Below are 14,420 nucleotides of genomic sequence, written 5' to 3'. Positions count from 1 at the left end.
ATTTTTACTCCACTGTGGTCTTAGAAGGTGCATGGCAGTATTTTGATCTTATGAAATTTATTTATGCTTGATTTATGGCCAAGGATGTGATTGATCTTGGAGTACGTTCCATGTGGTGATGAGTAGAACGTATATTCTGTGGGTTGCTGAGTGGAGTATTCTTTAGGTATCTGTTAAGTCCATTTGGCCGAACGTCAAGTTGAGGTTCTGGATCTCTTTGTTGATTTTTTTTTTTTCCTCATTGATCTATCTAGGGTTATTAGTGGGGTATTTAAGTGTCTCGTTGTAATAGTTTTAGGGTCAATATCTTTTTTAGTTTACTTAGTAGTTGCTTTATAAATGCTGGTGCTCCTGAGTTGGGGCATATATGTTTAGGATGATATTTCTTATTGATGGATTGAACCTTTTATCATTATGTAGTGTCCTTCTGTATCTTTTTAAATTTTCAATAGCTTAAACGTTGTTTTTTCTGATATTAAGATTGTGACTCCTGCCTTTTTTGTTATCCATTCACCTGGAAACTCATTTTCCACCTCTGACTTTTAGTCAGTGTGCATACCTTGTGTGGATGAGTTTCCTGGATGCAGCAAATAATTGGGTCATGGTTTTTTAATCCAGCTTTGCCATTCTGTGTCTTTTCAGTGTGCATTTAGTCCATTCACATTCAGGTTGATTATTGAAATGTGATTGTTTATTCCCATCATGAGATTCTTATAAAGTTTTTTCTTTGTTTTCTTTTAGCTTTTGGGTTGATGTATGTGTGTGTTTTCAAGTTTGCAGTCATAATGTATTCTCTGTTGATTCTGTATTCTGCTGTTCTCTTGGGAGGTGTGTGGCCATTCTTTTTTTCTTTCTTCTGTTCTTAACACCTTTTTAAGTGTCTCCTGGAGGACTGGTCTGGAAGCTGCATAATCTCTTAGGGATTGGATGTCTGGGAAGGATTGTGATTCTCCATCACTGATGAAACTCAGCTTGGTTAGGTAGGAAATTCTTGTTTGAAATTGTTTATCTTTGAGAACTTTGAATATTGGACTCTAGTCCCTTCTAGATTATAGTGTTTCTGTGATAGGTCTGGTGCTATTCTCATTGATTTTCCCTGGTATGTAGTCTGACCTTTCTCTCTTGCTGCCTTTTGTATTTTTTCTTTTATTCCTACTTTGTATTGGTGAATTACTATGTGTCTAGGAGTTGGTCTTCTCATTTGATGTCTTATGGGGTTCTCTGTATCTCTTGTGTTTGGATGGTCCCATCTCTGGTGAGATGGGGAAAGTTTTCTTGGAATATTTGCTCCTAGGTGTCTCTATTTCCCTTTCTTCTTCTGGGATACCAGTCAGGTGTAGGTGTAGCCTCTTGATATAATTACACATCTCTTGGAGACTTTATTCTTTCTGAATTTTCTTTCTGTTTTCTACAGATTAGGCTAATTTGATGTTTTGGTCTTTTCAAGTTCTAAGATTCTTTCTTCTGCTTGATTAATTCTGCTTGTCATCTTGTTATTTATTTCCTGGATGAAATTTTTTACGGCCAAAATTTCTGTTACAAGTTCTTTTGGTGTTGCCTCTTGTCTTTCTTTAGTCTTATTCACTGTTTCCATCCATTCCCTAATCCCTGTTGTATTCTGGTGACATTTGTTGGTGACTTCCATGTTTGGGGTCTGAGAGCTGATTTTTCAGGCATTTTCTCTTTGTAACACTGTGAATTACCTGTGTTCATCTGTTGATTTTTCCTCATTTGTGATAGATCTCTTTCTTTTCTCTTCAATTCCGTTATTCAGTGGCAGTGGGAGAGGCTTTCTCTTCTGATGTTTGTTCAGCCCTCTATTCTTCCCTGAATAGGCTCTGAATTTGTTCTATTTTGACACAAGGCTGTGGGTGGGAAGCTTTGCTGTCTCTTGTAGTTTTGAGAGTCAGTTAAGATGGAAGATGGGGAGCTAGTATTCACAGACTACTTGAAAATCACAGTGTTCACTGATTGTGGTATGGATTCCCTGAGACTCCCTCCCCAATACCACTCTATATGATAATGCAGTCGGTATGTGTATGTACCCCCTAAGTCCAAGATAAAATAGCAGCAATGAAGAGAAAAGAGAAAAGTAGAATGAAACACGACAGACAAAAATTTTAAAAATAAATAAAAAATAAAAAAACACAGAACAACAAGAGCAGAAACCAAAGCAAAAACCAATTAAACACACAGACACACACACACACACCACCAAACAGGAATAACAGCATAGTAGAACAAAACAACAAAAAAACAGAAAAACCAAGCACACACACACATGCCCAACCCACAATGAAAGGAGAAGAAAAAAAAAGGAATTCAAATCAAACCCTCACACATATATTCATACACACATTGAACTAAAAAAAAGAGAAGAAGAAAAAAGCAAAAACAAATAAAAAACTGAAAGATGAACACTCAATCCTTCATGTACACACATAAACAGAAAACAAAAAATAAGAAAGAGATAAAAAGGGAGTGGGGGGATGCAGATTGAACTCTTACATACACATTCATGCACAGAGGAAAAAATATTTTAAAATTAACAAACAAAAAAGAAGCCTGTTCTTTTGTGGCAGTTTCTGTAATTGTTCCTCTCAGCTGGCCCTCTACTGTCTTCTACAGAGCTACGGCCTCATTCACAGTCTCCCCTGTGTCCAGCCCAGGGAAGGAGGAGGGAGCAGTAGAGGTGTGTGGGACTTAAGTCCTCCCCTCCCACTTTAGTATGGTTGGGGGGATCCCCTCTGGTGGGGAGATGTGGGATTATCTCTTCCCCAGGTACTGGCAAGGGGTGTCCCAGCCAGGCTTATCCAAGAGTGGAGTCCTCCTATTGCAACTGATGTCCAGGCTTGATCTGGGTTCATCCCTCTCAGTTGTGCCCCTGCCATGTGTGTCTGATGTTGAGAGGATTGCTGGGGAGGAGGGGGTTTGGTCAACCCTGGATTCACCACTGATCTCTTTGGAGGTTTTCCTTGTTCTTTTCAGCCATACCCTTTGTCCTGTGGCTGAGTCAAGGTAGAGCATGGGACGCCTGAGGCTCAGCAGTTGTTCTTACCCTCTGGAGTTTGTGCTTTCAGGATACTACCTCTGGATCATGATCAACCCCTGAGTAATTAATCCCTGATCACAGAGATCGGGTTGGGTCTATCACTCATGATGAGCAAACTGGAGCCCAGTTTTCAAGATGGTGGTAGGGTGCCTCTTTTGTCTTCTCCAGTGGAGTCTGGCTCTGGGCTCTCTTGCTGTGCTCCCTCCACAACCCTTACTGTCAGAGTCTGGCCAGGTCCTGCGTTGGTGAGGCAGAGCCTGGAGCCGGCAGTCTCTCCCAGCAGTTTCTTCCCAGAAAGAGCTTTGTTGATATTTTTTAAATGGCACTCAGCTTCTGCACCTGGAGAAGCGCTAGAGACCAAGCAGAGCAGCTGCAGCACCAGCCGCTTCACCAGGAGAGCCTTGGCCACTTGTTCCCAAGTCCCTACTCAATTAGTCACTTACATGCCCACTTAGTTTACAATACATATGCAAGATTTTCTATTCTCTCACTAACTCACAGTGGGACTTGCTTAGTCTGACTGGCTCTGACACCATCTTCCCAAGATTCCCCTTCCAAAGATTTTTTTTATATCTCCTATCTATTCTTTCCTCTTGTCACTTATTTTGCCTTATCTTCTTAGTTAATCATAATTGCTAAAGTTTACCTATTTTATTTTTCCTTAAATAAAAACTCTTGGATTCAACACATGAAAAATTTTTTAATGTAATGGCATGTTAATTTTTGCAAATTTTTGTTGATCATTTCTTATTTTTTTGCAGTGTTATCAGTGAGCAGAACTTTCATGCAAACTTTAGAATGTATTGATGTTACTTTCCTGGTTTGGTGTGTGTTCAGTTTGATTGTGATCCCATGTATTTGAAAAGTACGTGTATTCACTGTTCTGTATATCTATTTATTAGACAAGGCCTATTAATTTTTAAATTATGATAACATTTGCATAACATATTTTACCATTCTAACCATGCTGTACAATTCAATGGCATTAAATAAAATCGCATTGTTTGGCAACCATCATCCACTATCAATCTCTAGAACTTTTTCATCATCCCAAACTGAAACTCTGTACCTACTAAATAATAATTATGTCATTATCTCATTACCTTCCCCCACCCTCAGTTCCTGGTAACTACTAATCTACTTTTTTTCTGTATGAGTTTAACTATTCTAAGTAACTCATATAAGTGGAATTATAGCAGTGTTTGTCCTTTTGTCTCTGGCTTATTTCACTTAGCATAATGCCTTTAAGGTTCATCCATGTTGTAGAATGTATCAGAATTTCCTTCCTTTTTAGGGCTAGTATTCCATTATATGTATATGCCCCATCTTGTTTATTCATTTATCCATTGATAGACATTACTTCCACCTTTTGCCTATTGTAAATAAAGCTACTGTGTACAATGGTGTACAAATATCTGTTCAAGTCTCTTCTTTCAATTCTTTTGGGTATGTACTTAGAAGGGGAGTTGCTGGATAATTTGGTAATTTTGTGCTTAAATTTTTGAGGAACCACTATACAATTTTTCAACAGTGGCTGCACCATTTTACATGTCACCAGCAATGCACAAGTGTCCTAATTTCTCCACATCATTGCCTAGCCTTGATTTTTTAAAAGATTATAGCTATCTTAAAAGGTGTGAAGTGAAATTGAACATTTTTTCATTTGCTTATTGGCCATTTGTATACTTTTTTAAAAAATTGTCTTTTTATGTTCTTTATCTATTTTTAACTTCATTTGCTTGATATTTTTGTTGTTGAGTTGGAGTTCTTTATATATTTTGGTATTAATCCTTTATCAATATGTAATTGCAAATATTTTCTCCCATTTATCAGTTGCCTTTTAATTCTGTTATAGTGTCCTTTGATGCATGAAAGTGTTTTATTTGATGAATTCCACTGGTTAATTTTTACTTTTATTCCCTGTGTTTACTTTTGGTGTCATAGCCAATAAATCATTGCTAAATCCAGTGTTATGAAGCTATTCCTCTATGTTTTCTTTTAAGAATTTTATAATTTTTGATCCTTCTGTTCAGATCTTTGACTCATTTTGAGTTAATTTTTATATATAGCATAAAGTAAGGATCCAACTTTATTTTTTTGCATGTAGATTTCCAGTTTTTCCAGAACCATTTACTGAAAAGACTGTCTTTTCCTCTTAAATGCCTTTCCATTCTTGTTGAAAATAGTTTAACCGTATATGAGAGTTTACTTCTGGGCTCTCTAATGTATTCTATTTGTCTTTATGTCTATCTTTATGCCAATAGTTTTGATTATTGTACTTTTGTAGTAAGTTTTGAAAAAAGGAAGTTTACATCTTTAGAGTTTTGTTCTTTTTAAAAATTGTGTTAGCTATTTGAGGTCCCTTGAGATCCTGAATGAATTTTAGGATGGGTTTTTCTATTTCTCAAAGAATGTCATTGAAATTTTGATAGGGATTTCACCAAATCTGTAGATAACTTTGGGCACTATTGTTACTTTAACAATATTAATTCTTCTCACCCACAAACATGGGGTGTCTTTCTATTCATTTATGTCTTCTTGAAACAGTGTTTGTAGTTTCAGTACACCATTCATTTGCCTCCTTGGTTATGTTTACTCCTAAGTACTTTAATCTTTATAGTGCTATAATAAATGTAATTGTTTTCTTAACTTCCTTTTCAGATTGTTCATTATTAATGTATAGAAATACAAGTAATTTTTGTACATTGGTTTTGTATCCTGCAACTTTGCTGAATTTGTTTATTAGTTTTAACAGGTTTTTTTTAGGGAGGTGAATCTTTAGGATTTTCAACATATAATTTCATGTTATCTATGAACAGAAATAATTTACTACTTTCTTTCCAATTAATGCTTAGTCTATTAATGTTTTTCTTTTAAAATTTGTTTTAGTTTACACATAAAGTTATATATACATATAAAACATATATATATATACCTTGTAGACTGGCCAAATTGAGCAGATTAACATATGCATTATCATACATATCATTTTCTGTGGTGACACTTAAGATCTACCCTCCCGTGATTTTCAATAATATGTTATATTGTTATCAACTGTAGTCATCATGTTATGTAATAGATGTCTTCCATTTGTTCCTCCTATCTATCTGAAATTTTGAATTCTTTGACCAGCTAACATTTTCCTCAACCTCCTCCTCCTCCATCCCAGGGTCTATTAATTATTATTATTATTATTATTTTAAAGATGGTGGGGCACAGGGTTAGGTATACAAACACTGATTATGCAGGTACCCTTGTTGAGGAGGTGTGGCACTCCCTCCTCTAGCAGTTTCTCTCAACTGCCAATCCCCCCCTCCCCTGGTGGTTTTCCACTACTACCAATCCCTTTCTTATAGTGTTATGATAATTGTTCAAGGTCCACTGATGAATGAGAACATATGGTACTCTGTTCTTTGTTTCTGTGATAAATCACTGAGTATGATCGACTCCAAATCCATCCAAGTTGCGGTGAAGTTCGTATGTTTATCCTTCTTTATGGCTGCATAATATTCCATTGTGTGTATGTACCACATTTTAAAAATCCAGTCCGACTTCAATGGGCCGCATGGTTGGTTCTGTGTTTTTGCTATTGTGAATAGAGCTGCAAAAAACATACATGTGCAGGTATCTTTTTTGCAGAATGATTTGAGTTCCTCTGGGTATCTTCCCAATAGGAGAATTGCTTAATTTTTATCCAGATATTTTATATTCTTACATTTGGTCTGTTAGGTGTCACTTTCTGAAGAGATATGCTAAACTGCCTATTGTAACTGTGGATCCTAGTTACTTTTTAAAATTCAGGTGTCCATGTAAGCCATATGCTCTTGAAAACACTGAACTCCTGAAATTGACACTTGAATATCTACCAACCCTTTGAGTGGAGTACATGAATGAAGTATTTGTTGAATAAACATTTCTTGAAAATCTTTGTATCTGGCACTTAGGAGACAAAGGTCTTGAAGGCTCCATTCTAGAAAAGGCAACACATACTGCCACACAAATGTGAAATTGTGTAATGTAGTAGGGCGCAGGAAGATATTGAGTTAAAGAAACAAATGTGAGAATCCCTGCACTGTATTAACTAGCATATAACCCTCTCTGCTCTTCTAGTTCTTCATTTGTAAAATATGAATAATTTTTACCTATTTTACAGTATAGGTAAAGCTCCTCACACAGTGAATTTTTTTGTATCAAAAATTGTAGTTACTTAAAATATATAGATTGACACTATCTACAGATATAGAAAATAGGTGACTGACGTGGAAAATAGGTGACCAACTCTGCCAAGATTAGGATGAAATACACTTATTAAATATCAACTGTGAACTAGGTAGATGAAGAACCTCGGCATGCTCTGGTCAACACAGATAAAAAGTGGAAAGCTGGAAGTTGAACTCAAGTTGGACTGGTGCAAAGCTGTTGCTCTCTAGAGCTGACACTGAGCTGGGGTTTGTGAGAGAATGAGGAGGATGCGTTCTAAGTAGAGACAACAGCTTGTGGAAAGACATAGCGATGTGGAAGTGCATGCCTTGTTTGGGGAACAGTGAACAGAGCTGTGTTGTTGGTAAGGAATGGTGGGAGTTAGGTTTGGAAAGTGAAATGGGATCCAGTGTAAAGCTCCTTCGCATTTTGGATTTTATTCTGTAAGCAACGAAGAGGTATTAAAGTACTTTCCAGGAGAGAGAAACATAGTGTTCTTGATGAACTGGAGCAAGAAAGACCAGAGGAGGACTTGTCAGTTAAGATGGGGGCTTCTGCAAAATCCAGAGCAAAGATTATGTGTGGACTGGATCTGGAGCCGTGGTAGTGGAAAAAGAAAGAACTCAAAGTGAGGCGGTACTGTTGTTGTTCCAGAGCTTTTAGTAGGACCCCACACACCTAAAGGTGGCTTAAGTTCTCATATTGGATGGAGAGCCACTTGTATCCTTAGTTATTTTAAAGTTCTCTGAAATTCCTTCAAGTACCACATGGATTTCTTAGATGCTAGACTATGGCCTCTGAAGTTTTTAACTAAGCTGGACATCTAAACTGTGGAGCAGGTAACTTGTCCAGTCAAGCAGATCTGCTTTACCTTCATCACTTCAGGTATTTGATTCTCTCTCAGAAGCATGCTTTGCTTAGATCTCAGCAGCAAAAGGTTGGAACATTTAACTGCATTGACAGATGTTGTTTAAAGCTCAGTACGCTTAAAAGAAGGAAGGAAGTGTTGCTTTCTGAGTGTCCTCATATATTCATTCAGCTTAGGTATAGGATGGAATGGAACATTAAGGAATTCAGGAGATTCTGTAACTTACTTAGAACAAAGAGAGAGAGAGATGTTAGATAATTATTGAGCACACACAGAATGGGCATGGATCTTGGGTGATGCATAATGAAGAATCGGCCCTACCCTATCCTTCAGGAAAATACTATGTTGGTAGAAACATGAGACAGGGGAGACTGGTAAAATAGAGACTTCTAACTGAAAGAGACCAAAGTGTCTTGAGAAGGAAGCAAAGAGAAAAGTGTTCTGCGTGGGACAGGGGGCACTAGAATGACTTGGGAATCTGAGTCCTCCTGCCCTCGAGTGTTTGACTCCGGCCATTCTTCTCTTTCTCAAGAGTTATAATTGTCTCTTTTGTTGTCTTTGGTCTCTTCTTTATGACCTGTGGGGTGTCCACTCCTCATTTGTTCTTCTTGGCCCCACCAGCCTCTTCCCTTGCTGCTGCCTTGTTCATCCTCTTACCCTCTGGTGAGCATTTTTATTACAAAATGAAAAACCTCAGTGATTGTATGGAAAAACTGCGTCCAGCTGCTCAAACCCACCCAGTTTCTGTTTTTAGCTTCTCCCCACTTAAAAATAAGCAGCATCAGGTCCCACTTGCCAAGCCTTTGTCACAGTCTCCAGCAGCCATTCCTCTGACCATCTGCTCCCCCAGATGCTCAGCCTGTCCCCACCTCCCGTCTTAGCCTCACATGCAGCCCCTCTGTGGACGAGTATGGGGCCCACCAAGCTCAGCAGCCTCCAGCCCTACTGCACCATCTGCCTCCCATTCCCACATATGTTCCCAGCTTTTCCTCTGACCCAGATTCCCACATCTATCCCCATAGCCCTGGCTTATTTGACCGAGCCAATCCTGTGATTTCTAGGGACAGGATGTTGACTGGAAAAGATGGAGGAGTTACCACGGAAATATGAATACACAGGGGAACTGTGGACACTTCACAGCAGGAAATACAAACTAGTTTGACAGAAGTTTAGTTGGTTTGGGTGACATTCCTCACCTTTGGAAGTCAGTGTCTTATAGGGAGGTTTAAAGCCACTACTAAGTGGTGTTATAACATTTCTACATCCCATCTGTTTCTTGGTTAAGAGAAAATATACTCAGGAATTGGAGCTCTGCCCCAGGCCTGTGCTCTGAGTGTTCTAAGGGGCTTGCTATGTCTAGGTCAAAAGTCTAATACATACCCTTGCATCTGAAGAGTGGGTTATATTGACATTCACACAGAGAGAAACTTCCACCCTTCTGTCATATAAATCAGAGACCACAGGGACAAGTGGCCACCTCTGCTTGGCTACAAAGTGATTCTTTCTAGCTTGCCCCACCTCCCATTCTTCTTTACTCTGAGTTTCAGGGGTTTGGGGGCGAGGAGGCTTGGAGCTGGTGGCTACACCTTGTTTGTCTGTGACTGGGGGTACAAAAGGCTCTTCCTAATTCCCCAGTTGATGCCAGGTGGTAAGCATGGAGAGGGACCTAGCCTTGGGGTGCTAGGAAGGAACACATTCTCTGTTCCAGGATGCACTTCTCTGGGCTCCAGAGGGAAGGGAGCACATTTTTTGCATTGCTCCTGATGCCCCCAAAGGCTGAATGGGAACTCTGCTCTGTAGTGAACATGGAAGAGAACAGTTTACCCTTTCTCAGCAGGGCTGTATTGACCTTTTGGGCAAAACAGTTCTGTTCCACACATTGCAATCAGTTTTTTATCCTTGGCCCCTGCCCACCAAACGCCACATTGCCTCTTAATCATTGAGACAAGCAAAAATGCCCAGAAATTTCAGAAACATCCCTTAGGGGACGGGTCCACTCTCAGTTTTCTGCTGCCAGGATATCAGATTGCCACAGACTCATCTATCCTCTGAGAAGAGATGAGGACCAGACCAGAGCTCTTTTCTTGTCCTGATAAATTCATGTTAATGAAAATCAAATTCTATTGGTCCATTATTGCCTTATCTGATCAAGTTGGCAATTCTCATTTCCGTACCTGATGACTTTTCATTGCACTCTGATATTTTCCCATTTCGTTTACAATTCCTCAGAATGAGTTATCTTGCCAAGAGGATTTTCAAGTACCTAAGCCACGAGGATGGGTGACTAACCTAAGGCGTGGCTCCTGCTTGTGGGCAGCCTGCATCCTAGATGTGAAGGGCCACATCCTGGATGTGTAATTGCTATAGGACTGTAGAGGAGTTAATGTGAAAGAAAAAGCATTTAAAGCGGGGACTTTGGCCCTACAGCCCCAGAAATCTCAAACATCAGATTTATTGATAGAGCTGGTAAACCTAAGGGAATATACCCTCCAGCCTGTGGAACATGTGACTTTGTTCCTGGGTCCGCTAAATGTGGTACTTATTTCTAGAGTTCCTACAGGCTAATGGCTGAGGCTAGGTGGTTCTCAAGGTAGAAAGAAAGCTCCCTGATTTCAAAACTGTCACCTTCCAGAGAATCCAAAGATGACTGCAGCTGAGACTCACATCCCCTTTGCTCTTAATTATTACCCTCTTGTGGGTTATCTAGACAGATCCTCTTTTTCTTTCCTTGTGGCCCATCATCCTGTTTGCCTATTGATTCACAGTGAAAAGAAGCAATGCTCTGTTCATTTTGCTGCTGATTGACATGGCTAATTTTGTCAGAGGATGCAGCTAATAGTTAGCATGAGGTTGTTGGATTTTTTGATTGTTGTCTGTTTTGTCTCCCACCCACTCACCCTGGGGAATAATCAAGAATTGCCTATGGGCATCTCAGTTTCTCAAATATCTTTGGTTTATTGCTTCTCATAGCTTGTGCCTTTACCATTCCTGTTTTTTTTTTGTTGTTTTTTTTAACTATTCTAAGGATTGAATAGTAGACAGGCATTTCACATTTTAGATGTCCTCGTTCATACTTCTGAAATCAGTTGGTATTATTTTGACTTTTTTTTTCTAAGTAGAATGGGATTTTATTGAGTCATGTAGCTGAAAGAGATACTGGGGTAATCATAGAATCAAAGGAAGATCTGCAGGAACCAGGTTCTTGGGGGCTGACAGGAGGAGCCCTGTGCCTCCAGGGATAGCCCTCCCCACTTCCCTCCCTTGCTCTGTCCTTTGCTTCTCAACCCTGCCTTCTGCTGTCTCCTGGCCCAGGTAACAGCCCCACAGCCCTGCTTTGCAACCCCATGGAGAGTCTTCCTCTATTAGTATCTCTCTATTGATTGTTTAATAATTGTACTAATTTCCCATGACAGGAGAGCCACTTTTAGCTTAACCAAGTTATGTGTACTCTCAGTAGTTGACATTAATAAAGGAAAGATCACAGGGGGTCTTCATGTTCCCCTAACAGGATATAAGGTTGAGGAAGACTGATGGGGGTTAGAACAGAAGTTTCAAAATATCAGACTTACCAGATCCCTTAGGAGCCAAATGGGTTATTAGTAGCCATGGTACCTGGAGAGAATTACTTGGACACATTTATGCCTATTAAGGCAATTCATATTTTCTTGGTGTATTATTCTGAATTCCCTAATCCCCCACCCCCTAGGTCCTGGCTTCCTCTCACCCTGTCTCCGCAGTTACTGTTAATTGAGTCAGTAATACCCAGAAAAGATCTTCCTCTGCTTTAAAATTCAGAAAGTGGAAGATTAATGTCCCCTTATTCTCAGAGGGAAAGAGTGCTAAATAACAAGCCTGCTCTGTCACCATTTCTCTCTCATTACCAGTTGTTCCACCATGTAGTTATCTATGTCTGATCTTGTCTGACAGCATCCTCCTATATGTACCCATGACCTCTGAGAGGGAGAAACTAGCGGTCATCTTGCCTAGTGGCCTCTAAGCAGGGACATGCCCGTGTCACTGGAGAGCTTTCCAGAACAATCATGTCCAGGCAGACATCTCAGTGAGTGTCCAGTTCATAGCTTATCTGCAAGCAGACCACACTCACATCTGTGGCAGTAAAAGTGTGCTCCAAAGTGATGTTGGAGAGAACTGTGGATGGGGAGATATATGGTAGCAGCTAGATTTGCACATGCCAACAGACCCTGGATCCGGCAGGAGAGAGAAAGAGGGGTCAGGAATTCATTTCTCTGGGTTGCGGAGGTACTGACCACGGCTTCCAGAGTGGCCACAAGGAATCCATAGCAGGGTCATCAGAAATAAGTAAGTCTCCTGCTAGAGACTCACCCTGTAGTTTAGTTCTTTTTGCCTGTCACATCGTGTTGCCACTGCCATTGGGTCATTCAGATTTCTCTTTGTAATTGGAGCACAGCTGAAATTACCATGCATGTAACCCCGGAGGTGTGTAGGTTTTTGGAAGACATTCAGGAAATATCTCTAGACCTCTTTTGTTCCCTCTTCTTTCTGTGTCTTTGGTTAAGATTGGGGTATTTATCAGAGGTCCCCACCCTTTGTGTCACTGTTGTGCTGTACCTGGTTCTCATTCTGAACACATAGGCCGGAAGGACGGTCCCTGTGGATGTGCTGACGAGGCTCACACACTCCAGACACAGCACGATGACTTCACTCGGGAGGGGCCCCCAGAACAGTCCGTGCTGAGGAATAAAGGCTTTGTTTGCTTTATGTCCCTGAGGAAATGTTAAAAGGGGAAGAAAAAGTATAATGAAGAGCTAGGAATGACGAGTGGAATTCTTTATCATGATTGCTGGAAAACATCTCTACAGCCTCGAGTATTTCAGGCCCTCTGGTACACTTCCTTCTAGGATGCCGCTGTGTGCTTTGAGTGGAGTGTGTACCCTGAGCTCTGATTCCAGCAGTAGGCTTGGCTCCAACTGGTTGCCCTGCACCCTTGTTATGAGATTCCTCTTTATACTGTGTCAGGTTTATAGGGTGGTTGACTGGCTTCCCAGGGTCATGTTAACTGGTCCAAAAGATCACTCTGATCGTGATCTCATTCCATGGAGCTAGATCTACTAGTTACCATGGAGAGCAGTTTAAAATTCATGTTCCTATAGATTTACATACAGAAGACAAATCGAAACATTGCAGCTGGGGGACGAGAGGGCTGCTAAATCCTAACTAGGTTCAGTCCTTGTATTACACGTGTCACAGGAAAGCCTGTTTTGGCAGAAGGAAGAAGCAACTTGAGGGACATCACTTCTTTCCCTAGAACAGAATGAACGTATTGCAGAAATAGAAGTTTTGAGAGCTGTTTAAATTATTACCTGGCTCAGACTCTGGGAGGGAGGCATCTTGGGCTGGTGACGGAGAAAGCTGGGTGACGCCTTAGCACTATTTCTTCCACCCTTGTGATGAGATGCTGTCTGGCTGTTTTCTCTGTAGGCCCAATACCTCTCCCCAGGAGCTCAGCGTCGATTCCACGCTGTGCTTTCATCCTGTTCGACCTCGATCCTGATCCTGTCCAACCTGGTGTTTCTTGGAGGCAATCAAGTTGGGAAAACCTACTGGAATAGAATCTTCATACAAGGTAAGTTGCCTGACAGTGCAGTTTTTAGTCAATTCCTTGTTTTCCACCTATGCAGTTGGTATCATGGATAGGATTTGGTGAAGTCATTCATTGCTATATTCATGATATATGACCTTAAAAAATACCAGCCAGTAACAACTTCCTGTGTTTAGCTATGACTTTAAGTGTCTACTATTTTTGAAATGCCTCTTATCTATCACATGTGATAATTGTTTCAGACTAAAAATGTACTAGCACAACCCTCCCAAACTCTATATTCCCTTCTACTAAGTTACTCTTCCAATGATTTGCTATTTTTTAATCTTCTCTACTTTTATGATTTTACTGTCCCCTCCAAAATTCATATTAAAGCTTAATCTCCAATTGGCAGTACTGAGTGGTAGGGCCTTAAGAGGTGATTGGATCATGAGGGCAAATTAATCTATTAATGGATTAGTGGATTAGTGGGTTAATGGGTTACTGGCTTTATAAAAAGAGGAAGCGAGACCTTAGCTAGAACTGTGCCCCCTGACCATATGATTTTCTGTGCTACTTTGGGACTCCGCAGAGTCCCCACCAGCAAGAAGGCCATAAACAGATGCAACCTTGTGAACTTGGTCTTCTCAGCATCTGTAACTGTAAGAAATAAATTTATTTTCTTTATAAATTACCCAGTTTCAGATACTCTTTTATAAGCAACAGAAAACAGAGTAGGA

General features: G+C 40.1%; 1 protein-coding gene across 1 annotated transcript in view; it reads left to right on the top strand.

Annotated features, from left to right (window-relative positions):
• LOC103270919 (protein-cysteine N-palmitoyltransferase HHAT-like) overlaps positions 1-14,420 on the top strand; it is an 88,309-nt gene that overhangs the window by 22,789 nt on the left and 51,100 nt on the right. Inside the window, exon 2 of the mRNA XM_021717746.1 lies at positions 13,581-13,725. Coding sequence (XP_021573421.1) covers positions 13,581-13,725 — 145 coding nt within the window. The remainder of the gene's footprint in view (positions 1-13,580; positions 13,726-14,420) is intronic.

This window comes from Carlito syrichta, unplaced genomic scaffold, assembly GCF_000164805.1.
Source record: "Carlito syrichta isolate Samal-C Ts95f unplaced genomic scaffold, Tarsius_syrichta-2.0.1 Scaffold310786, whole genome shotgun sequence".
Taxonomy (NCBI): Eukaryota; Metazoa; Chordata; class Mammalia; order Primates; family Tarsiidae; genus Carlito; species Carlito syrichta.
The sequence above is the reverse complement of the archived record's forward strand: the minus strand, read 5'-3'. Positions and strand labels throughout refer to the sequence as shown.